Consider the following 24,302-nt stretch of genomic DNA (forward strand, 5'->3'; position numbering starts at 1 on the left):
TATAGATGGGAACAAATGGGGCTTATATCGTAGTATCAGTTTCTTCACCCTAGAAAACTTCCATGCGAGGGCCGGCTGAACTCTTTTGGCGAGATTTCCATGGCTATTATTTATTAGCACATAGACATTTTACATAATACAAGCATTTTAAAATGAAAAACACCAGCTGATGTACACTCACCATCTTGCGTGTTTTGACTGAGGATCTGAGTACGGAGCTCCTCAAGGCTAATTCCCAGGCATGTACAAATTTCCTCTATGCTGTAAGGCTCAGGGTGAAATACCTCCTCGACAATGGTCAGCATTTCCTTCAGGCTAACCCCTAGCCTGGCCTGCACATCTTGGAGCTTCAGCATTTTTTCCCATTCTAGGCCTTTACACTTTGAGAGAAGCTACAATGTGAAAAGCAGACAATACCACACTTTGTTTTATGAAACATTTCATGTCAATTTCAAACTACAAACAGATTCTTTTTTTCAGCAAACACCATCAAGCCAGCTATCCATACACAGCAAATAGCCAATATCTTTATATATGCATCTATTTACAGAACAGGAGGATTTCTGTCAGTCACACCCCAGAAAAATTAAGCAGTTCTTTTCTCAAAACACTAGCTTAAAACCCTTATTGATGTTCTATATGTCCAACCAAATCAATGATCTCTCCTTTTCCACACAACCCAACCCTGCCAACTATTATTCACTTTATAAAGCCAATTTCAGATATTTGTTCATGTACATTCGCCAGTACAATAGCATTGGAAAAAATCCCAGAAAGACTTGCTATGTTATCTGTCTTTGAGCTAATACTGACAACTCAGCCTGACTGATGGTATTTAATTCATCCAAGTATCTGAGGCTGTGGTTAGAATCCTAACTTTCTTATAAGAGCCCTGGAGAAATTAATGTAGTGGTAAGAGTTGTGCTGGACTCTTAAAAGTAAGCTTTCTGACTTTCTAGTGTTTAGTATTTCTATAAGTATAACATCCTATTAACATTCATTTTAAAAGGGAGTCTCAGCCTTAACAGTACAATGAAGAGTTTTTTTTTTTTTTTTGAGGAATTTAATTAAATAGGAGTTTGTCACATTAAACTCAAATTATGTTCTGCTCTTAACTGATCACCCCTGTGCTGATTGAGTGGGGCCAGGATTTCATCCATCATGTTCTCTTTCTTTTCAATAAATACTGGTTTTAAGTTAAACTTGTTTGAAAGCATTAAGGCCTCAATTCAGCACATCCTCTCTTTTCAGCAAAGCTCTTCAGCAGGTCTAACTTTCTGGTTAGTAAGACTTAAGCACATGCTGCAAGTTAAGTATTTGCTTTGTGTAACTGGGGCCTATAGGAGATCTGTGACTTTTCCAAGAACTGATGGATACTTTTTCATACACAGAGTTCTGCAGTCAGTTATAGCAGGCTACCGGTCATTTGAACCATGAGTGAGCTGCTGCCCAGCTACTTGCTGCAGCTTCTTGCTCTCCCAGGTCTCCTCAAGCATTATTGTAGAGGGCCCTTTTCAATTTTTGCTTTATTGCAGTATACAAAAATTAACTACTTTTGTTGCCACCTAGTGACTTTCTAAGGTTTACGTGGAGAGTTCTAGAGCAGGAAAATAGGCCACATGAAATCCTAACCACATGACTCTGCAGCCATTTAAAACACAGACGTATGTTCACAGACACAGAAAGGAGCAGCATTGTCTAGTGGCTAAAGCAGGAGACTGAGAGTGAGGCAGTGTCCTGGTTCTGGCTCTGTTTCTGACATGTTATGGCCTGGTTTCAAAGGTGCTGAGCACCGAGAGCTCCATAACATTAATATGCCGGTATCTCGGTTTCCCTACCTAGAAAATGGGGTGTGATAGGGAATACAAACCCTGCACTGGACAGGAAGGGGTTACAAAGCAGCAACAAACTCAAGCAGCCCCACCCCACCACACCTGTGAATTAAGGTGGACTTGGATAAGGAGCCTCAAAAGGGAAAAGTCTAGCTCCCTGAGCTTTAGCCCTGGGAGGCAGACAGAGTTCTCATTCTCAGCTTCCAGAGAAGAGCAAAGCAGCAAGCCCAGCTGCCTTCGCTTTTCTGTGAGTGTGGAAGTAGCACAGCAGGCTGGAGAGCCCTTCAGGACAGAAGGGCAGGTAATGCTCTTTATTTCCTTTTCTTTCCTTTGTCATGTTGGAGTTGTGAGTAGGGGTCTGCCTGGCCCCAGGACAGCCTCTGCTGACCATGTGAGTCTCTCCCCTCCCCCCCTCCCGAGAAGGTGGACTGATGTAAGAGGTAGCCTAAGAGAGAAGTGAGAGGCCTGACCAGGGTAGAGGGAAGCACTGGGCTCTCCTACTGTCTCTTGGAGGAGGCTAGCATGAGAAAACCCCAAGCATAAGGGCCTGAACCTGGCCTGATGATCTGATGCAAAGTTGTGGGACTACTGAGTTACCCTCTGGTTTACACCAAAAGGGATAAGGTTAAACATGACCCAGCTGGAAGTTCAAGTCACAAGATAAATGGCTGGTCAGTGGAGATAAAAAGAAAAAGCCTCCAGTGCTAAAGTTGGCATGCCAGCTGGTGAGTCACTGTCCCAGTGGGTAATATTTCCTTTGTGCATTTCTCTTAACTTTAATCTTTCATATCTTTAATATTTGTCTGTCAAAATTATGAGATCTTAGCTTAAAGGTAATACAAAGAATTATTTATTGTAATATTATACTAATGATCAGCATCTTGTAGCCCTCATTACTTGAAATTAAACAGGTATAATCACTCAGCAAAACCAGCATAATGTCTTCTATTCTTTGAATAAATAATTCACTGCTATTATTAGTAATTATGCCACTGGTGCATTAAGACGTCTATTCCCAATTTCTTGAAGAGAGGCTGTATTTGTAGAGTGTCTCTCTATAGCAAGCTCATTTCAGACTAAACCTGACCTTTTTTTTAAAAAGGTCCCACCTTATTAACAGCAATTGAAAATACAACAGCCACCAGACCCAGAAAAGAAATAGGGAAAAAATCCATCTATTGAATACTGACCCCAAAACTGGGTGTTTCTTGGCATTTACTGATCAGATGGATTAAAGATTTGAGGCATCCTTAAACTACTACTTAACTGCCAGGATACACCCTCCTCTTCTGGCCATTTGTGCTCAACATTACAGTCTCACTGGAACACTATATATGTGTGGCCATCTGTTGTATTTGACAATGATATTATGGTATCCTGGGTGTTCTCTTGTTATCGTATGATCCGATCTGTGAGGTGCGAGGTCATGAACAGATGTCATGTAGAAATGTTTAGGCACCCACTGAAGATTTGGCTTGATGCTTGGCCCTTTTTTCAATCAGTTTTTCGCATCTGTTTTTTCTCAGTGTTTACCACATTTAATGATCGTTGATGTACATTCAGATCTGTCCTTGGCTGGGTGACTTCAAAGTGATCAATATTTATGCCGCATGAGTTGAGATTTTGCTTAAGGGTGTCTTTGAAGAGTTTATGTTGGCTGCTGTTTCCAAGTTTCTTCTAACCAAAGAGGACTCTTTCAGGAGTCTATCCTCACCCATTCTGATACCATGACCTCTCCATTTCTAAGCTTACACTATAAGCGTGAAAGAAAAATATACCCCAATGAATGATGGGACAAATATATAAAAAAAGGGGACCTGATTCATAGTGAGTATTGGTATACTTAGCCTTGCAGAATGATAATACTTTGCAGTCCTACAGTGCCATCTGAGGGTCTGTCAGTACTTCACAAACATTAGCTGATTAAACTTTACAGCACCCATTAAGGCAGATAGGTAAGCAGGCACTATTAACACCACTTTACGGATGAAGAGTAACCTGAAGTACAGTACAAAGGAGTAGAGGCCTAAACTTTCGCTAACGATGAGTATCCATTCTGTGACAGACTAGGCTGTAATTTTCAGAGGCAGGGTTGCATCCAGTGGTTCTGGCCCAATGTTTCTTCTTCAACAAAACTCCTGCCCGATATAAGGAAACAAAATGGAGTCCCCCACAGAGAGCAGTTCCTGAATGTAGTAGCTGCTGAGCCTAGCAGAGGGAAGTGGGGAAGATCCCAGGCATCAGCACTAAGCGCTGTGGGGCTGTCACTGCATCAGCTGCTGGCCCCACTGAGTCTGCGCCCTGCTCAGCCTCCATCTTCCAGTCTGGCCCACCCAAATGTGGTGTCATTCTCCATCCCTGAGCTTCCCTGTTGCCAATAAGCATGCCCAGGAGCACCTGAAGTTGCGCCTTCCTCTGAAGCATCTCTGGTGAGGGCAGCAAGCAATGTTGCTCCGCCCCTACCAATGATATGCAATGATCATATGGCTGCAAGGCCACTGTTCAGAGGTGTTTAGCAACCCCTGACTTCAACTGGAGCTGTGACTACTCACCTCCTCTGAAAATCAGGCCCTAGGTGCCCCAAACACGGCACTCATTAGTCAGTTACGAGGCGTGATACTAAAAGTCTGAAAATCTCTCCCATTTTTCAGGAATGTCTGAAACAGAACATCAGTATCTAGCAGTGTTTATTTTTTTAATGATAGTCAATTAAATATGGTTCTGTCTTATTTGTTGGAAGTAGGTGTTTGACCTCCATTGTACACAAAACAGTAAGTCAAATGATGCCCTTGGCAAAAATAACCTATTGCAGTGCACCACAAGAATGCATTCAATGATCTCTGGGTTGAAGACCGCTTGATAACTTTGCTCCTCTGGCACAATGTAATTCTCTACAATAATGGTGACGCTCAGCTGTGCCAGAGATTTAACTTTTTCAGAGGCTGGCCCAGAACTGTGTGGACTAAACTCCCACAGAAACTACGGACCATCACAAACCTCACTCACCATCTGCTCCAAGTGCAAGATGCATTTCTTTGACCTTGCCTTCTCTAAAAAACATAGCTCTGTGAGGGTGTGTACGCACACAGATGTATACTTTATATAAAATCCAACCCAAAACATTCCACAGCGCATGCTTTCTCCTTTGGGGAGAGGATGAGAGAACAAACGTGACAGCTGTTAGTCATGTTGCTTAATGTCTTCCTGGAAAGCACCCAGGGACTATGGTGATAAGTGCAGTATAAGAATCTGAATAGAAAGGAAAAGAATGGCTGAAGGTTGGAGAAAGAAAGATAGCATGTACTTAGAGAGGTAATCAAGATTTCACTGAGTTACTTCATTATATCCTACACCAACCAACGCAATTAGGAATATGTTATGCTGGTGTCTCTACCCATGTGTAACTGCCTGCAAGGGAACAAGTAAGGAAAATGAGATTAGAGCTCCAGGAGTGAAGGACAAATACTACTATCAAGACATCCATCAATAATAAGGACCTACAAAGCTGTGTTGTGAGGCTCAACATGCCGTTTCATAGTTCCGTTAGGTTTAGTTCTGCTGTGTTAATAGTACCTGAAAGACAACCGTGCCTCCCCTCATCTGCCCACCTTCACCCCACTATGACCTGTTCCTAGAAAAAGCTTGTTTCCTTTAGCTCAACAAATTTTTTATTGTGCATGCAACTGTCCATCTGGGCAACATGTGCTTTAAAAGGGGCAGATGTAAATTGTTAGTTTCCTTAAAACTGCACATCTGTGAAAAGTACTTTTTCAGGGATTGTGTCATATCTAACAGGTGGTATAACATCCATCTTTCCCTCCCTTCCTTTGCAGTTTGCCACACAAGGCAACTAATTAAAGCAATTTTTAAAACTTTGGTGCAATTCAACTACCTTTCTTTATGAAGCAACACTTAAGAAGGTCTTACAAATGGTCTATTTAATAGGGAAATCTGACGATTGCTGGACTCTCTTTTGGAAACTACTTCATATAAAACCAGGTTTACATAAGTTAGTTGAGTTACTGTTTGTTACCCCAACTGTGAGGTTTGTCATTCCTGCCACTAGCCATGCACAGAGAGGTCCTAATCATGACTGCACTGAAGTTAATGAGAATCTTGCAATTAACTTCAATGGCAAAAGAAGCTGGCCATGACCACTGGCATTATCACTGCAATCTCTTAAAGACACGCAAAACATGATACTCTCCAAACTACAGCCTTTGTTTGGTTTCCAATATCAGCCCATATAGGATGTTTAAAAAGTTTCACTGATCATTAGATGCTCTTCTGGAAAGTTGTGCCAACAGTCATAATATGGTATGCATTCACTCAGGTTCAGTGGGCTCCTTTCCTCTTACAGTCTGCAGAGGGATGATTATGAGGTTTTATATCCCTTCCAAAACTTTTTCAGCATTAACTATTACAACTCTGGATATTCTTCTTATCTGTATCAATGTCCGATCCCTCTTTGAATCTCTCAGTTGTTAGCCTCAACAACATTCAGTGGCAATGAGTTCCACACTGTAATTGTGACCCAAATTTTACTCATTTACAGCAGTGTCAGTTGAGACTGTCCTCTGAATCAAATGACCTACTCCACATTTATGCCAGTGTAATGGAGAAAAGAACTGTCCCCTTTATTTCTATAACAGACTGAATCCAAACCCCAAATCTGAGTATTCCCAAACACAGGGGTTTGTCAATCCAGATCCACATGTGAACTTTTCCAAGGCTTGGAGTGTTCCGATTCCAATTTTAGATGCAGGTTTAAGCTGTGACTTGACATCTCAGTCTGCATCCAACTCTGCGGCTTTGGCTCAGGCCCATTCTCTAAACTCAATGAGTATCTGTTCTAATCAACACTTCCAACAGCTTTTGAAGGTTTCCACATTATATTCTTGATCATTGCTTTCTACTTATCCCAGGAAACAGGCATCTATTACTGTATATACATAACTACCATGTGAACACATTTATTTTTCCACTGCCTTTAAATTATTGGGATTTAATTAGAAGCCCTCTACTCACACAAACTGAGAAGGTTTTTGCTGAAAAGGAATGAATTTGTTCTCTACATCCATGCCTAATAACCAATGAACTCAATAGTGCTAAACCACAGATCCTTATATCTAGCATACCCAGACCCCTCACGCTTCCATTGAACTCAGTGGGAGTTTGCCTTGCAACAGGGTAGAGGGGTCTGGCCCTGAGAAGATAAAAATGTCAATTGAAGCAGCACCTGACCTGGTGTTAAAGCAAAGCTGTGACTGGTCAGGGGTGGAGGAAAGCACATATTTGGCTGAAGGTTTCATTAGAGTTTGACAAAAGCCATACAGTACCTTTGTAGCCAGACGACACTCCATCACCCTAATATTGTAATGAGAAGTTGCTGCTTTATTCATTTCGACACAACTGTTAGCAATAACAAAAACCGCTCCATTTGGAAGTCTCACATCAGTTGCCCTTAGAGGACTGAACTCTATCAGCTTGGCCTATTTAAAAGAAAAATGAATGGTCAGTTTTAATTAACCAGCAACTAGCAGTATAGTGAGCTCAATAAATCAAATGCATTTACCTTTGCAAATTTTTTCTCTCAAGAACCCACAGACCGTTAATGACGGAAACTGACATGAAACAGTTTAGCCCCAATGGGCAAGTTACAAGAAAACCTGAAACCTCTGCCTGGGAACTGGAATTTACAGCTTCTCCATTAAAAGTTCTTGTGCTTGCAGAGTTTCACACAACTTATTTGCAGGCAATGTTTTTCAAAATAACTTCATTTTACGAAGAAGATGCCAGATGGCATTTGGGAAACTGAAATCTAGCTGGGGTGGGTGTAACAGCACAAAAGCCTGTGGCTGTGGCAGCAAGAACTGAACCCTAAATGTGAGAGCTGGGTCCAACCCAAAGCCTTGTACCTAAACACCCCACTCCCACCATTCTGGGGTGTTCAAAGTCTTGACCCAGGTCTCTCCCCAGTAACTACAGTGCATATATTTTATTAGTGGGCCACATTTCAAGAAGACATCCAAAATGCTCTACCTGAGGTGGCCTGCAAATCAAATGGTTGTAAATCAAATGGCTGGAAATAACAAGCAACCAGATCATTTTGATACAGCACATTTAGGCTCCAGTCCTACAGTGTTTTGGGTGGGAGAAGGCTTTTGCATCTGCATGGACCCCATCAGAATCCACTCACTGCACACACCAGAGGCTTTTTGCCTCCCTCCATTACAGCACACAAGGTCCCTATATGCCACCCTCCTATCCCTCTCTTTCTGCAAGCCTCCACATCCCTCCTGCCAAGGGCACACTGTGCACCCCATTCCCCTCTGCCCCCATACCAGGGCCTCCAGTCTCTCTCTGATGCCTGGTGATTTGTGTGCACTACATTTCCCCCTGCCCACCATGCCAAAGGCTCTGCAACCCCCCTCCCATTTCCCTTAGGATCATTTCTGTTTTAGCCTACCAGTGCTTCCAAACCCCTTTCTTACAGGATACAGATGTAAGTGGGGAGGGCAGGGGGACTAATGACATAAGGACCAGGTGAGAAAGCATCACAGCCCAACTGTCTCCTAAATCAATGGGATTCTGCCCACTGATGCCTACAATGTTCCCTGAATTTCTGGAATTGATTGGCTATGGATTCAAAAGTTATTACCTTACAGACAGACAAACGGAGAAATGCCATCAAGTAGAGTGTAGGGGCTTGTTTCACCAGGCTATTTGTTGCTTCATTTTCCCTAGCACTAGACCTGAAATAAAATATTTCCCTACCTCATAGGCTTGTGGTGAGGTATAATATGGACACAGCATTTTGTGCCCTTTGGCTGAACTGGCCTATAAATCCAGTAACTAAATCATGCTGGCTCTGATGTCATGAAGAGATGAAATGCATGCCTAGATGTTACTTTTCACTGGAGTAGATTGTATATTGCATGCCTTGTGGGGGATTCGCTCAGAGCAGACTGCAGCTCTATAGAACGGGGGCCTATTACTGGTCCGGGCACTCTTCGCTTACTGCATGGTTCCAGGAACAGTTACGGTGCTAAAAAAGCAACACGTGGCTATATCCCAACCTGCCTCCAAGCCATGTATTTCTGAGTACCCACCATTGTCTCAATCCATTGGGGTAATGGATTATTTTGCAAATATCAAGGGAGAGACTTGCTTCCTTTTAAATGGGCTCTTACTCTGCATACATACCCCTTACAGTGCTCATCACTTACTGAGTGAGAAATCCCTTACCACTTTGGAGCCATATAAAACACTTCCACTTAGACAGAGCCAAGATGACCGTGTATATCTGGAAAATTTGTAACTTCTTTAAGCACTGGTGCAGCTGCACAGATGCTACCAAAACTATAAGCTGTTTTGTAGATCGGGTGTAGGCCCAGAAAAGTGGCCATGTTTGGGAGTTCAGAATTCACTGATGGTGGACTTGAGAATATTCAGTTTATTAAAAGGATGAGCATATTTTCCATATAAATGACAACTAAGAGAAAACACTATGCTATGGAGCTAAGACACTATTACATGCTGTGGAGAGATGAGGTCACCAAGTAAAATGGTAAGTATTTTACAATGTATGGCCAATGTAAAGGCTTTCATGAATGGCTGCATTCATTTCAATAAACCTCTTTTGTGAGTTTTAGGCATAAGCACCCAGTGCCCCACACACCTTTTTGAAGAGTAAGCAGATCCCACTGTAAAGGGCATTTCTGCGGCACTTGTATATAGCTCAGCAGGTCATGTATAGAAGTGCCAACTCATCTTTCTCACATTTAGGAAAGCTACCTTCTACACTCTAATCAAACATTGGTATTTTATGAAATCAAAGTCTGAAATTTTTTGGTAATTCCCCACTGTATTTATGAGTGGATCTGGTGGCCTTACTAGAACTGGTCTGCCACTAGAAGTTCCAAGAAAGAATTCTCATGGTAACCATCATATTTGCATTGAACATAAGGAACACCAGCCATTCAGACTTCATAATGTCGGAAGTACTCCAGGTTCAGTGGTGCATCAGCTGACGAACATGGAGTCTATTACTCTTCTTTGGTATCTCTTCCTCTCTCTCCCATATAGCCTTTCTATTCTTGTCTCATTTATTTTCATCACATGCTCATCTTCTTAGGGCTTCAAGCCTCTCAAGAGTGCTTAATAGTGGTGTTTCTTATACAATGAGGCTCATATATACACTCACATCTTCATTGGTGCATAATAAGTGACTGTACTATTTTGCCCAGCTATTTCTGTTTCCTATCTCTTTAATACATACAGTTGTAACGTATTATCAGTTTACACTAAAAGAGCCACATACAGTTCCTTCTTCTGCAAGGAATGATATGGACTGGTCCATGCCGCCTCCTTCTGTGCCAATGTAACGTTCGCTCTTGGTGCAAATTTCTGCAAGTTCCACCTAAGGAAACATTGGAAGTAAAGTCTGAGCCAAGATAAAAGATGCTGCATGTACATTGCTTACATTTGGAACTAATGACAGAATGCAGAGGATACCTCTGAGATCATCCTTTCCCACATTCCATACCAATAGACTAAGCTTTGGATGCCATACAAATCTGATCCATTCTCACTGTAAGCTGGTATCACCATATGGTCTTTCTCCTTTTGCTCTGAAGCATACAAGGATCTCTCTGACTCCACCAGACCCACTGGCACTGGATGCTTAGAGTCAGAGCCTCCATTATAGCACCACTCCTCCTCCCATTCCCTTCCCCGCACCCCATTTCCACACCCGCATCTGAAGTTTTGCTGTGTTACTGACTGGTTATGCTCCCTGGTAATTTACACCATTCAGACAAGTCACTTTACTGTTTTGTAATGTGTTGATTTCACAACTAAAAGTTGCATATTGAAGTTCAACTCATGAGATTTATGACCTCGCACTTATCAAGACACTGAGATTCCCAATTAGGGACCTGATACTCCAGGGATTAGGCAAAATTCCCATTGATATTATTGGCAGAGTTTTTTTTTAATTGGCAAAACTCCCAATAACAACAATGGGATTTTTGCCTTTGTAAAGAATGCATGATCAGGTCCCCCCAATAACTCATCTAAAGTCTGACTCTGACATTCTGACGCTGAGTGCCTTGTTCTGCAACTGGCACCGCTGTTCTCTCGCAGGTACAATTCCTTCCGTGCACTGCTCCTGTGCAGTACCCTAGGTGGAGGGCATGTGGCAATGCCACAATCTAGCCCTTTGAGATGTACGACAATCTCATTTTACAGCTCAAAAAGAAACATGGTTAAAGGGCCAAATTCTGCCCTGGGCTGTGTGTGGTTCTCACTGAAGTCAATCAGAGCAGTATGTGTGCACCCAGTCACAAGTATCAGCCCAGTGGATTTTGTTCAGATGTGTGTAGTAGTTCCATGACTCTTCAGGAGCTTGTGAATGTCATCAGATTTGATGTTCTTGATGTAAATAAATAAATATGGGATTCAGCCCTTCCCAATGCCAGTCCCAGTCAGTGGCTCCTATGGAACATACTCTATCTGGCTGCGTTCCACTGGCTGAGATAATACCTTTTCTATAATTACGTTTTTCTATAACCTGTAAAAACCAGAGTGTTTTCGTGAGGTTTCATTAATGTATTAGCATATTTTGACACCTGCACATCAAATGGTACTTTAGAAGGGGGGAATATTAATGTTATCGTTGCTGTAAAAAACACTTCGCAGCACAGACGTGAAAGACAGCCACTCAGAAGGCGTAGGAAATGCTCTAAGAACATTTTATAACAACTGGCGATGGGGAATGCTTGCATGGCCACATGCCCAGGCCAGCTCGTTTCACAAAGCACAGGGTGATCTGCATCATACATACAACAGGCAAGAAAGGAAAAGAAAAAAGACTTGAACAAAGAAGCAACCCGTTCTTCAACCCAGGAGCAAAGTCAGATTCAGATACCTCACCAGGGCCCTCAAACAAGATAACCACCAAAGTAGTGACATTAGCCAGCTGTAGCACACTACTGTAAAAGGTAGCAGATAAAGGCAGTATATCACCACACGTTGAGGGAGATATGTGTGTCTGCTTGCTCATTCACTCAATTTACATAAAGCCACTGGAAACAGACAAAGCTGTAAACTGTGCTCAAAACTATGCAGTCAGACTGAGTGGCTTGCAAATGCACTAAAGGCTGATTTACTTGGCCCACAGAGCTACTTAGGTTGTGTAAAACGCTCAATAAACTTCAGGATGATAAGAAGGAGCTGTCAAAAAACCATTACCAAACTTACTCTACAACTGAGCAGCTAGGAGCTTTTTGACACAAACACCAAGGCGTTTCAGATTGTCATCAGAACACCATATTGGTGCCCCAAGGTAAACAGATCCACTTACACCAATCTAAAGACAAAGGGGTCTGCTCCCCCATGGATGTACAGGATCTTATGGGGTAATCGATCCCTAATGGGAATCAGACAGCTAAATCCCCAGCACCAAAAACAGCCAGAATACAACAAGCAAAGTTTTAACTGTCATCCCTTCAGACATTTGAAAGATGAACAAAAAGCAGGGATTGTGGGTGTCTCCTTTGCTGCTGGATGAAATATAAAAAAGGCCACGCAAACAGCAGTGTTTCTCCCTGCTTGATGTTTTTTTACCTTAGATGCATCAGGAATGTCAAGCCTTAACCAAAGTCCATGTTCTCCCGGTCCCCACCGAAAATTAGAAATAATTTGTGACTGACCCCTGCCCATCCAACATTAATGATGCCCTTTTTCCTCTTAAAATAATGAAGTATTTGCATTGTAAAGGACACCCTCCCTTCCCCCCCACCCCTGGCACGTGCACACGCACACCATGCAGCTGGACGAGTGGATATTCTCAAACACCCATGTGCTCCTCATCACCAGGCTGGGGGAGCACAGGGATGAGGCAGACAGTTTGACTGCTCCCTCCCTTCTCTCCCAAGGCAGAATGGTACCTCGTCACTTGTTTTTGCAGCTACGGGTAAGGAGCACTGGCCTGCGGTCCAGGCACTGCATCAGCTGGGCAGCAGTGGCAATTTCTCCCCAGTTTAGATGCACACAACCATCCCATTTGAAAATCCGCTGTATGTGTAAGATCTGCTTGTGCCCTGAAATAGCTGGGTGCGGATTTGCGCACACATGCTTCTAATAACGCAGCCTCAAATACAGCTCTTGATGTACTCGTACTGCATATTCCACTCTGAGGCCCGGCAGCCTGAGAAATGATTGTGTTTCGTTTGCAGATTTTGGGAAGAAGTATAGCAAAACTCAGACTAGGCAATTCTCCCTTTGCTTTGTCTGGATACACATCATATCACCTCCTGCACAGATCCTCTACCACTAAACTTTTTGAGCCCAGGGTTGTTTAAACGTTTAAAAAAAAAAAAAAGACTGGGGGGGGCCCTTGCAGCTGTGGCATGTTAACAATTAGCACACTGCCACTGCCGTCCGTGAATATGCTCTAGTGATCCATGCCTGGCTAGGTACTTTGCTTTGCCCCAGCCTGCCTGCTGGCCATCTGTGTGTTAGGCATACAGCACTGCTGGAGCCTTGAGCAACTTCTTGTTTTCAAAGTCAGCAAGGATTGGCAGGACCACCAAGTTGGACCTGGCTGGGGTTGAAGACCCCTCTCCAAAACACAGCCCAAGGCATCCCTGAAAGACTTGTTTTCTAATTTAAACAGGCTCATATCTACACAGACTGTCCTTCTACTACTAGTAGTAGCAGGGGGATGGGACCAGAGCAGGTGAAGTAGTCATTTGTGCAAAAAAAGCAGTTTTTACTCATGACTGAAACAAACTGGCAAACATTTGCTTTTTGGTAAAACTAGCAATAAGACAAAAGTCAGAAAAGTGTAACTGTACTGCTGGAAGCTGGTGAGGACTGATGCAGACAGGTGGAGATGCAGAGATCCATGGTATGTAGAGATTTTATATTTAGAAAAGGAGAAGGATGGTCTTGTCACTAAAACAGTGAGCTTAGAGTCCAGATCTCCTGACTCCATTTCCAGCTCTAGATTTGACTGCTTGTGTGATCCACTGTGAGACCCTCTACCTCCTAGGTTAGAATTGATGACCATTTGCAAAGTGCTGTGGGAGCCACTGATGGGGGATGCTACAGAAATGCAAACTATTATTTATTTAACCCAGGCAAGCTAGGGACAATTAGGATCTTGGAGAGAAGAGGGCTTCTAAAAACAGTTAAGCAGGAAAAAATTGCCAGATGTGTGACACAGAGAAAATTTTTTTGCCCATGCATGAGGTGGCCGTGCCATTTCGGTTTGGCCTAGCCACTCCTGGAATCCTAGGTGGACGGTGACAGCCTGGGCAGCCGCCCAGTTTGCCTGTAGCTTGAGCAGCCGCTGGCCCTTTCATTTCTCTCCCATGGGTTCACAACTTCTCAGCCAAACCACAAAACATGGAGTTCCCACACATTCAAGACCCACAACCTGTTAGCACAGTTCCCATCCCCCAATTTATGTATCTAATAAATGGTATTTTTGTTGTACATTACATCTTCAAAGAACTTTACAAACGTTAACTAATCAATTCTTACAGCATCCCCATAAGGCAGGAATTATTCCCAATTTACAGACAAGGAATCTGAGGCACAGATGTTTGTGACTTATCACGTAAATCAGTCACAGAAGTGGAATCAGAACTTGAACGTTTGTGATTCCCACCGCTGTGCTCATTCTTCTCAGCAATGCTGTTTCAGCTAACTGTTTCTGGAGTAGGTTTAAAGCTTTTCAGAGGTGACGGTAATGTGTGTGAAACAAAAGGACATAAAAAAATACTAACATCAATGCACAAATGGACCAGGAAAACTGCATTAAAACCCCAGAAGCAAAACTGGCTTCATATAACAGGTGAATTAGAACTTTCCCTGCCTAATTCTTTTGAAATCCACACATATGAAAAACCCTCTGTTTTCTCCAGTATTGGCCACAAAAAAGGGAAGAATTCTAGCCACACTTATCATACTTAGATGGCTAGAATGTACATAATATTAATAACACATGTGAGTCCTAAGTGGGCTACAGAACGCCATGTGCAGGCTCGCGGTTGTATTAAATGAGCAAAGTGGGCCATTTAACAGAGAAATAAAAATGACCAACTTCAAAAAATAGTTTCCTGGATCTGAGCCTCCCAAAAAAAACAGGAGAAAAATGTGCACGAGCCCTTTTTGAATAGCTAAGTGGTTATTGGTTAGTAAAGGCCTGGGGCAGAATGCATTTTCTCTGCATGACCCTAAAGGTAATTTCGCTGCATGTTCTATAATTTTTATTTCTCATGACCTCAAATGACCCATATCAGTTGTGTAATAATCTGCATAGGTTCATGATAACTCACCTGCAAGTACAGTTCAGAACAATCAAGTGACCTATTATACTCCAGCATGTACTGGGTACACAATGCAATGCTGTGCTGTATCTAGACTGTTTACAAGAATAGCCATGTGATAATTAATCATTTAGGTCCAAATCCTGCAGTCCTTACTTAGGTGACAGGCTGGGGAGCCAGAAGCCCTTGCCAGACCAGGGAGGGGGAAATATAGGTGCAACCACCCTGAAATGTGACACTGTGAGCAATGGATCTGCCACCCTTCAGCTCCACTGGGCAAAACTTTCATGTACAGTAGAACCTCAGAGTTATGAACACCTCGGGAATGGAGGTTGTTTGTAAAACTATGAACAAAACCATGCATTGTTCTTTCAAAGTTTACAACTGAACAATGACTCAATACAGCACCGAAACTTTACTATGCAGAAGAAAAATGCTGCTTTTAACCATCTTATTTTAAATGAAACAAGCATAGAAACAGTTTCCTTACCTTGTCAAATCTTTCCCTTTATTTTTTAACACCGTTCTGAACTGTGTGTGCATGCGTGCGTGCTGCTGCCTGATTGCGTACTTCTGGTTCCAAATGAGGGGTATGGTTGACCAGTCAGTTCATAATTCTGATACTTGTAACTCTGAGGTTCTACTGTATGTACTACAGCTGTAATAGTGACTGCAGTAATGCCCCATATCATGAGAGAGGAGAGACTTATTTGGAGGACTGGGGCTTAAGTTTATTTTTATTTTGCCCATGGTTCATCCACTACGTCTTTTGGTACCTTCGTGTCATCTGATCTTGAACCTAAAGCAGGGCCTAGATGAGCTCCTCGGATTCCCTTCTTCCTCTCATTCTTCCCCACATCTCCTTGCCTACCTGACACCACGATGATATGGCGGCACCTCTCCTCCTCCTGCCCACAGACGCTGAGCATCTCATCAGGCAAAGACTAACTTCCACCACCAATCTAGTAAGCAGGAGCCTCAAATACCATAGCTCTCCAATTTCAGCCTCAAAGGCAAACGCACTCAGGGCATTAGTATCTCTTGGCAAGTTCACATGCCAGACTCTCAGTGCTTGACTTGGGGGATGTTTAGCATTAAGGAGTTATACAAGATACTATGGTTTAGCATTTTTTTGTTTATGCAATAAAAAGAAAATATAACATTTAGTCCAAATGTCCCCAATTAAAACAGAGCAAAACAACATTATCAAGAACAGAATCACGACACATAAAATTCATTCTGTTACTTAATGGTGCACAGGAGAAGCCCTATTACTTAGAAATATGAGAGAAGTAATAAACTTTTTAAGCAAGCTACTGTTTCTCAAGCACTTTAAAATTAAAACTCTGTTTTTTCAGATACCTGTCGTTGGAGCATTTGGAAAAAACTAAAGTGCATATGCACACACACCCACCCTCCCACCCCTCGGACTATTCTCTTTCTTTTCCCCTTCTCATTCTAAATTCTGATCAATATTTATCCTTTACCAGGAGGCAGTGCTTACTCATTGGTAAGCTGAATAACTCGTTCACATGTGCAAACCAGGACTAGCCTTTGATCTGAAGGAGAATTTCAAAAAATATCTCTGCTTTTTGTTTGAAACAGTTTGAAGTTCTTCCTGATAAGGAGTAAGTCAAATCTTGGGTTGGAAAAAAAATTTTACCACTCAAAAATGTTTTATCTTTAAGCCACAGCATTTCCTATCCAATATAGGCAGCATGAAGAAGTCTACCCTAAGAAATCATATCAATGGGGACACAGATTAGTCTAAAAAAGTAGGGTTTTTTTATCTGAAGTATTTGCTCTTATTTTTAGATGGAAAGATTTCTTGAAATTACTCACAACTAGGGCTGGTCAATTTCACACCTAAATTGTTAGTTTTTATGGAAAAGTGAGTTTTTGATTTAATGAAATTTTTCACTAAAAGTGTCCGCTTTCTGCAGAAAGTGTCAAATTTTTATTGAAAAATTGAACACCCAAAAACATTTAGTTTTCAGATAAAATCTTTGGTTTTCATGTTTTCAGTGAAAAGTTGGAATTTTCCACTGAGGGTTGCGGGTGGGGAAATTTTCTCACAAGCTCCATTCCCAACCCAACCCTGTAAGATTTGTTTCCTCTTTGTTTTTCATATACTCACCTTTTTGAAGTATGACATTTTGTTACACCCTTTCCCACTAGAGCCTATTTCATTGGGGGTTTACTAATTACTAAATTTGTTTTCTTAATCTCCATTGGTCAGTGTGGTGATATTGATAATAGATAATGAATTATAATAGAAACAGAAGATCATCCACTTTATATGACTTTTTCCCACAAATATAAACAAATCCACTAAGGAAGTGCGTGAGTAAGTCCACGTAAGGAAGATTGAACTGCAATTGTCCACCTGCTCAAACAGAGACTAGGGCCAACTGCTCTGATTTTCACCCTGTGCATGGGTTGGGACTGGGTGTACATCAGGACAGAATTTGGCCCTTTGTATCAAAACAGGCTATACTGTCACTGTTAATATCTCACATGCCAGTGATCAATTCCCTTTCAATTTCACATAAACTTTTAAAGAATTAAACTTGTGTAAGATTAAACCCCTTTAAAGAGTAGGACAATTATGAGTGGGAGACAGACAAATATTTGTCAGTAAAATAAAATTAGTGTTGCTCGGTATTTTTGGGAAGAGGGCACACTTCATTACCCAGAAACTTGATATATACAAATTTAGAATGACTGCAAACAAAATGAAGTGACCTTATCTATACAATGATGGTATACAATTACATTTACTTGGGTTATTTTATGTAAGACATCTTGGGCGAGGTTAGTACATTAGGTTTTGTAAATAAAAGAATGCAGGAAAAGTGACACCGTAACATTTAAGCTCTGTACCTTTCAAACAGAAAGGAAACAGAGTTTTTATTAGTTACTTGTGAGGGGAACCCCTATTATCAACAGCCAGGTTACAATGTGCTATAGCCTTTAAACATTTTCACTGTCACTGCTCCAAGAGAGCTCTTTTCATCATACAACTTTTGGTGATTGAAGGTACTTATGTGTGTGCCTGATCAAAAACTCATAGAATCAGGAGATGCAAAAATCCTATTAGTTCACCTAGTCTATTCCTCTGCCAATGCAAGAATGTTACCTAATTTACATTTACCAATGTTTTGTCCCGTTTCATTTTAGATGTCACAAGCAATGTGGTTTCCAGCACTTGCTTGCACGATAGTGGGTGGAGATTTAGCTCCTGATGTAAAACCCATTGCAGATTTTCCATTTTTTCAAAGGGGTTTGGATCAGGTCCTCAGCTCATAGAACTGAGAACTATAAAGCTACAGATATAGATCACTATTTGATATTTACAGCAGCATATAAAAGCAGCACGACCTGATCATTATTCTACATCACTAAAGATATAGTTTAACGAACATAAATATTCATATTCTGTCAATCTCAGACATTTAGTATATGATCCAATAACACCTGGGGTGAAAAGGCCTGATGTTAAATATGTTTTGTGTATAAAATAACCTAAAACTTAGAAATACTCAGACTAATGAAGGTTACCATCTGCTTGCAGTCTTGCATGCTAAATTCCAATTACCTGAATTTCACATATGTTTTGCAAGATAATTATACATATTTTCATCAGAAGCAGGCAAATATTTGTCAGATATTATCTAGATGTCATCATAACCACAGTAATTTTAACCTGACGTCGTCTGTCCTTTAACATACTTAAGTGGTGGATTTCCAGTCTGGTTCATGGGAGATTATGGCCTTTGATTACCACACAAGCCGCTCTAAGAGTTCTGCTTCCACTTGATTTAAATAAACACAGTCAAACCTAACAACTTGTTAATAGCCCGGGAATTTTTTTTCTATGGTGTGAAGGGGGCCTGGAAGCTTTGAGAGTGCTGTATAACAACAACATCTTAAAATATAAAGTTTACACACATATTTATAGATAAGCAACTTGGCTTTCCTGCACCAAGCTCCATCACTTTAATTTGACGGATACTTTTAAAATGGAAAGGAAACTGAAAAACTTCTTGCAGTAATGTTACAAAATAATCTTACTGATAACTATTGCACTTATCATTCTACAACTTCAAGTCGTTTTATAGACATTCATCCTCACAAAAACTCCAGTAAGATAGCAGAGTGTTGCCCCATTTATTGGTGGGGAAATTGAAGTCAGAGGAGAGGTGGCTAAGGGTTCAATTCTGAGATCCTTCCTCACTGCACAGGGGTTTCAGAATCAGGGTGGGAACTTCAAAAGAGATTGGTGGTGGCCTAACTCTTCTCCCATTGAAGTTGATGGAAGTTCTACCATTGACGTCAGTGGCAACAGAAAAGGCTAATAATGAATGCTTTTGAAAATTACACTCCTAAATTCTGAGAGTGAAAATCATCTGGGTGTGAATGGTCAGCACAAAGCTACCAATATGCTAAAGCCCAGCTTAGGACTGCACTGGGGACCTACTGTTCTATTTGCACACTGCAGAAAAGTTTCAGTTTTGTTTACACTGGTTTGTGTACTAGTCCTGTAGGCAACATACTTATGTTTATTTTTGTGTGGTCCAAAGCCTCCAATGTTTTTGCACTTCATTAAATATGACATGATGAGCTGTGCAGGAGAAGAGAGCTCCTCAAAGGGCATGTTCCCAGAAGCCTTCACTAGCTGTTCTATTTCTCTAGATGTGATTGGCTCTGTAAACTTTGGGAAATTTTTGTTTCCTTATTTCTCTCTCTAATCTGAACTCCTAATAGGCTGTTTGGGACTAAAGAGTCAAAGCTATTCTATCATTTTATGCATTCTGAGACCTGCACAGCTGGGAATTTTGTACATGCTGAGCCTTCGTGCTTTTTTTTTTTTTTTTTTTTTTTTTTTCCCCTTTTAAATCATTAGGCTATAATGTCATCTACAGTGCACAGTGTAAACCAACCACAAAACTTAATTTTGGTTTCTTGATCCTTCATTTCATATTTCTCTTTCCCCTTTATTAAGGGCACAGGCATGAAACAGATACTTTGCTTTTTAAGCATTCATCCACTCCTGCTGCTTACCACATTAAGGCTTTCTGTGAAAATTATCTTAGGGCATCATAACCCAAAATTCTGATTGGTCTGCATATCTGAACTAAATCCTTAACAAATGCTAGCAATGCTAGCTCAAACACCCAGTGCTTTCTGTTCTGAAAGAAAGTATGATCCTGGTCCAAAACTCATCAGCATCCATGAAATGAGTCCCATTGGTTTCAGAGTGTTTTGGATCAGGCCCCTACATCCTGCAGAGGCCTATTTTGTGTAACTTAGCTGTAAAAATGACAGAAATCATTGCTTTTCTGCCTAAAGTTTCCAGAACTAGTTCACCGGGATCCTGACCCTGCAGCCCTTACTCTAGCAGGTTGCAATTGACCTTGCTCAGCAGACTCTACCATAAGGCCTATGAACCACTTAAATCCCAAGTAAACTCTAGACTTGAACTTGCTTAGGCCGTGTGGTGGCTTTTTGTGTTTATCCCACATGTAGTCTTGCTGAAGTCATATTGAGGGATCTGAATGGATTTAGATCACAGGTTAGTACTTCCTCTTCTACAACAGACTATTTTGAGCGTGGGACTACACTGAAAAGTGATTCTTAAAACAGCATCCTGCGGTTCCATTTTTTACTGTCTCTTAATGACATCCATAAACATGGAAAACACTCCCCATCCCACGCCCTCAAGATGGCATTTTCAAGGTAGACACTTTTCAGACTAAAACCACATTTCAAACCGTGTGTTCTCTGAATCTCCCTTTTATTAAAACACCATTTACTTATCTGAAACACTTATTCAAGACTAAAACAATGCATTTAAAATAAATATGAACACAACCCTTTGTTCTATCTGTGCCATTCACTTGAACTGCAAAAATAAAGCTCTACTGTGCAAAGCTTATGTCCCTATCTATCTTTTCCAGTAGGCTGCAAAAGGGGTGAACCCTGGCCTTCACAAATTGGCTCACCTTTTTCCACCACTATTTTTAATGGCCTAGATTTTGAAAAGTGCCTAGTGATTTAAAGCACTTCCATTTTTTTGGGTACCTAACTTGAGACAGCAAAAAGGGTCCTGGTTTTCAGAAAGTGCAGATCACTCACCTTTTCAAAATCACTTTTTTTATATAATTTATTCCAGTGCTTTTATAAAACATTGAATTTAAAACCTAAAATATAAAACCACCCGTTCTCCATGATGACACACAAAAAGCAAAGTATTTTAAGACCTTAGTTGTATATAAAACTAGACTAAGTAGCATATTGCATATTTCATTTAAACTGAAATAATAATCCCTGATTCAATATACTAAGGATTTATTTGATTAGTACAGTATTGAACCAAAAAGCTACAAGATATAAACCAATGTAAAAACCACATATCTTTGTGCCAAGCTAAACACATTCAGTTAATCCTCATGTCAAAACTGCTACGTTATAAATCTTGATCTGATGCTCCCTTTCACTGTTATAGTTTACCCCTTGACTAATAATGCTCAAAACTATTGCAGTTAGGGATTGATTCAAAGCCCACTGAAATAAACAGAAGAACTCTCTATGATTTTAATAGGGCTTTGGATCAGTCTCTTAGTCAGCACACAGACTGAAGCTCATATAAGAATTTAGCAGCAAGACCTTTTTGTGTAACCTCCCTGCCCACACAACTGAAACAAAACACAACAAAAAACCTGAAACTAAGCACTAAGGCCCAGATCCTCAAAAGTATTTAGGCACCTAACTCATTACGGCTCAAGGGCACAATCACCAACTCCATGGGCCCAGTCCTGCAACATGGGGGAACGGGGAGATTCCACGTGGGGGCAGGCGGCTGCCCAAGTGGATCATGTGTTCTGATCTGTTTTGATTTGATTTCCAGTTGGTACAAAACCAGCCACGGAGCAACTAATTTCACCGTATTGGACAGCAACTTAAAAAGTATTTGCCTAGAGTAACAAAGTTTTGCTTTTATAAAATAGATGCAAGCATATTTATCAACATACTAGGAAGTGCACACAGTCCACAGCCAAACCCTCCCACCCGCCCCACCCGGTAAAGTGCCTTTCTGTTTCTATATCCCATTACTTCTCTGGACTCATTCTTTACTAAGTGCACTTACATAGGGGTCTTTACTTAAATATCAAGATAGTGCATGGACCAAATTTTTGAAAGTGGCTTCGCAAATTTGCATCCAAATTTTGCAGCATACATGAAAATAATTGCACATCCAACTACCTGATTTGTGTGAACAAGTGCAGATTTCATGCATTTAGTTTTATAAACCCAATCTTGGAGCCTTTTGAAATTCAAGGCTGATACATCTTTTTTTTATTTACTTAATCTATTTGAGCCTAATCCAATGCAACTCAGTGGGAATCACTCCATTAACTTCATGGCATTGGATTAGGCCTCCTAATTAATAAATATAAATGTACTGCATTAGGCCTGCTCCCACTGAAATCATTGGGAGCTTTGCCAATGATGTCAAGCTGAGTAGATTTGGGCCTCTCATCTACAGCTCTGTAAAACCACTGTACCTGATCTTTCTAAGACTGTAGCTAAATGTTGTTCAATCTCAGCCACTTAACATTTCATGTGTGCGTTCAATAAGCCATGTATGTTTCTGCCTTAGTTTACATAGGACGTAAGCACATACTGAGCCATCCAGCTGTAAGCAATGGAAAAAATGCAGAGGTGGTCGGGTGGCCAGGTGCCCAGCTGTTTTACTGGAAAGTCCGGTCGAAAAGGGGACCTGGCAGTGTCCAATCAGATCTACTGATTGGACACCAAAAATCTGGTTACTGCAGGTGGGGGAGGCGCCAGGTCATGACCAGACCCTACTCAGCTGGGGCCGCCTCCTACCTGCATCTGGCTGCTGCAGCTCTCCGTTCCACAGGCAAGTCCCTCCTGACCTGGGCAGAGTGGAGGTGGGGGAGAAGAGGAGCAAGTGGGGCCAAGGCCTCGGGGAGAAAGGATGAGATGGGCCTGAGGGGAAAAGGTGCGGTGGAGTTGGTTCCAGCACTTCTGCTGGAGTGTCCGATTTTTAAATATTACGATGTTGGCAACCCTAAGGTGGCCTAACAAACTTCAGCAAAGCAAGATTTCACGTTCGCAGCCCAATACCAGAGTCAATTCACTCCAATAAATCTAATTATTTAAATGTACTAGCTAATCTACTGAGCTCACAAATGCTTAACATAAAACATGAAGCTAGGACAATTAAAAACACCATTCTACTTCCATTGTTGACAAGACTTTTTTCATGCTGAAAAGTTGTGATTATGAGGCTCTGTTTTCCTAATGTTAATATAAACATTTTAAAATCAAATGATATTACGGAGCATTAATATTCTTAATGTTATGCTAGTGTAGTGTTGGATGGGCTCTTTTTCAAACATTTAATTTTAAATTTTCCATCTTCCATACTGAATATTTGTGTACGCAACTAGTTAACACTGCACATCTGGCTGAATTGTCTTGGACTGGTATTTTGCCTAAACTATTCTGTTTTTTAATAATTCTAGGCAAACTAAAACCATGCCCTTTTCCAGACTTGTACATACAATAATTAGTGACAGCATAATTTTTTTTCTGAGTTGACTTGTAGCATCTACAAATAAAGCTATTTTTAAAGGACAGCGCTGAAACCCAGCTATGACTGCACAGTACTTTCATTTTGTACTCTTGATCTCTTCTTTCTCTTACAGACACAAAGCCCCATGTTGAAGGAAGAGTATCATAGGATCACTTTAATTTCCAGTTACTTTTACTTTCGGTTCATTATTTAAAACTCGCATTACTAGGAAAGAGAGAACTGTAACTCAAAGTATCTTCATAAAAATAGTTTTTGCAGCAAGAAAACAGATAACTGTTCCATTCAGCAAAAGGTCAAAATTCCAGATTTTTGGCTACAGAACTCCCACCATTCAGCCAAATCTGATTCTGAAGCCAAAAGTTTCTATGCATTGCTTCTGCAAAGTATGTGTTTAAGGCTTAACAACACCCATCAGACTCACAAGGAGCAAAAAGTCAATCTTCTCTTCTAACCTTATCAGGATAGTCCACATTGAGGACAAGACATTGCAACTTATGTAAGTTA

General features: G+C 41.1%; 1 protein-coding gene across 2 annotated transcripts in view; it reads right to left on the bottom strand.

Annotated features, from left to right (window-relative positions):
* GALK2 (galactokinase 2) overlaps window positions 1-24,302 on the bottom strand; it is a 61,526-nt gene that overhangs the window by 15,968 nt on the left and 21,256 nt on the right. Inside the window, exons 6-8 of one of the 2 annotated variants that reach the window (XM_067555778.1) lie at window positions 10,156-10,254; window positions 7,172-7,324; window positions 182-380 (exon numbers count right to left, since the gene is read on the bottom strand). In XM_067555778.1, coding sequence (XP_067411879.1) covers window positions 182-380; window positions 7,172-7,324; window positions 10,156-10,254 — 451 coding nt within the window. Of the gene's footprint in view, window positions 1-181; window positions 393-7,171; window positions 7,325-10,155; window positions 10,255-24,302 lie in introns of both variants that reach the window. The other variant, XM_067555777.1, reaches the window with a different exon arrangement.

This window comes from Emydura macquarii, unplaced genomic scaffold, assembly GCF_026122565.2.
Source record: "Emydura macquarii macquarii isolate MOO-44397 ecotype Brisbane River unplaced genomic scaffold, CSIRO-AGI_Emac_v2 contig_1644, whole genome shotgun sequence".
NCBI lineage: Eukaryota > Metazoa > Chordata > Testudines > Chelidae > Emydura > Emydura macquarii.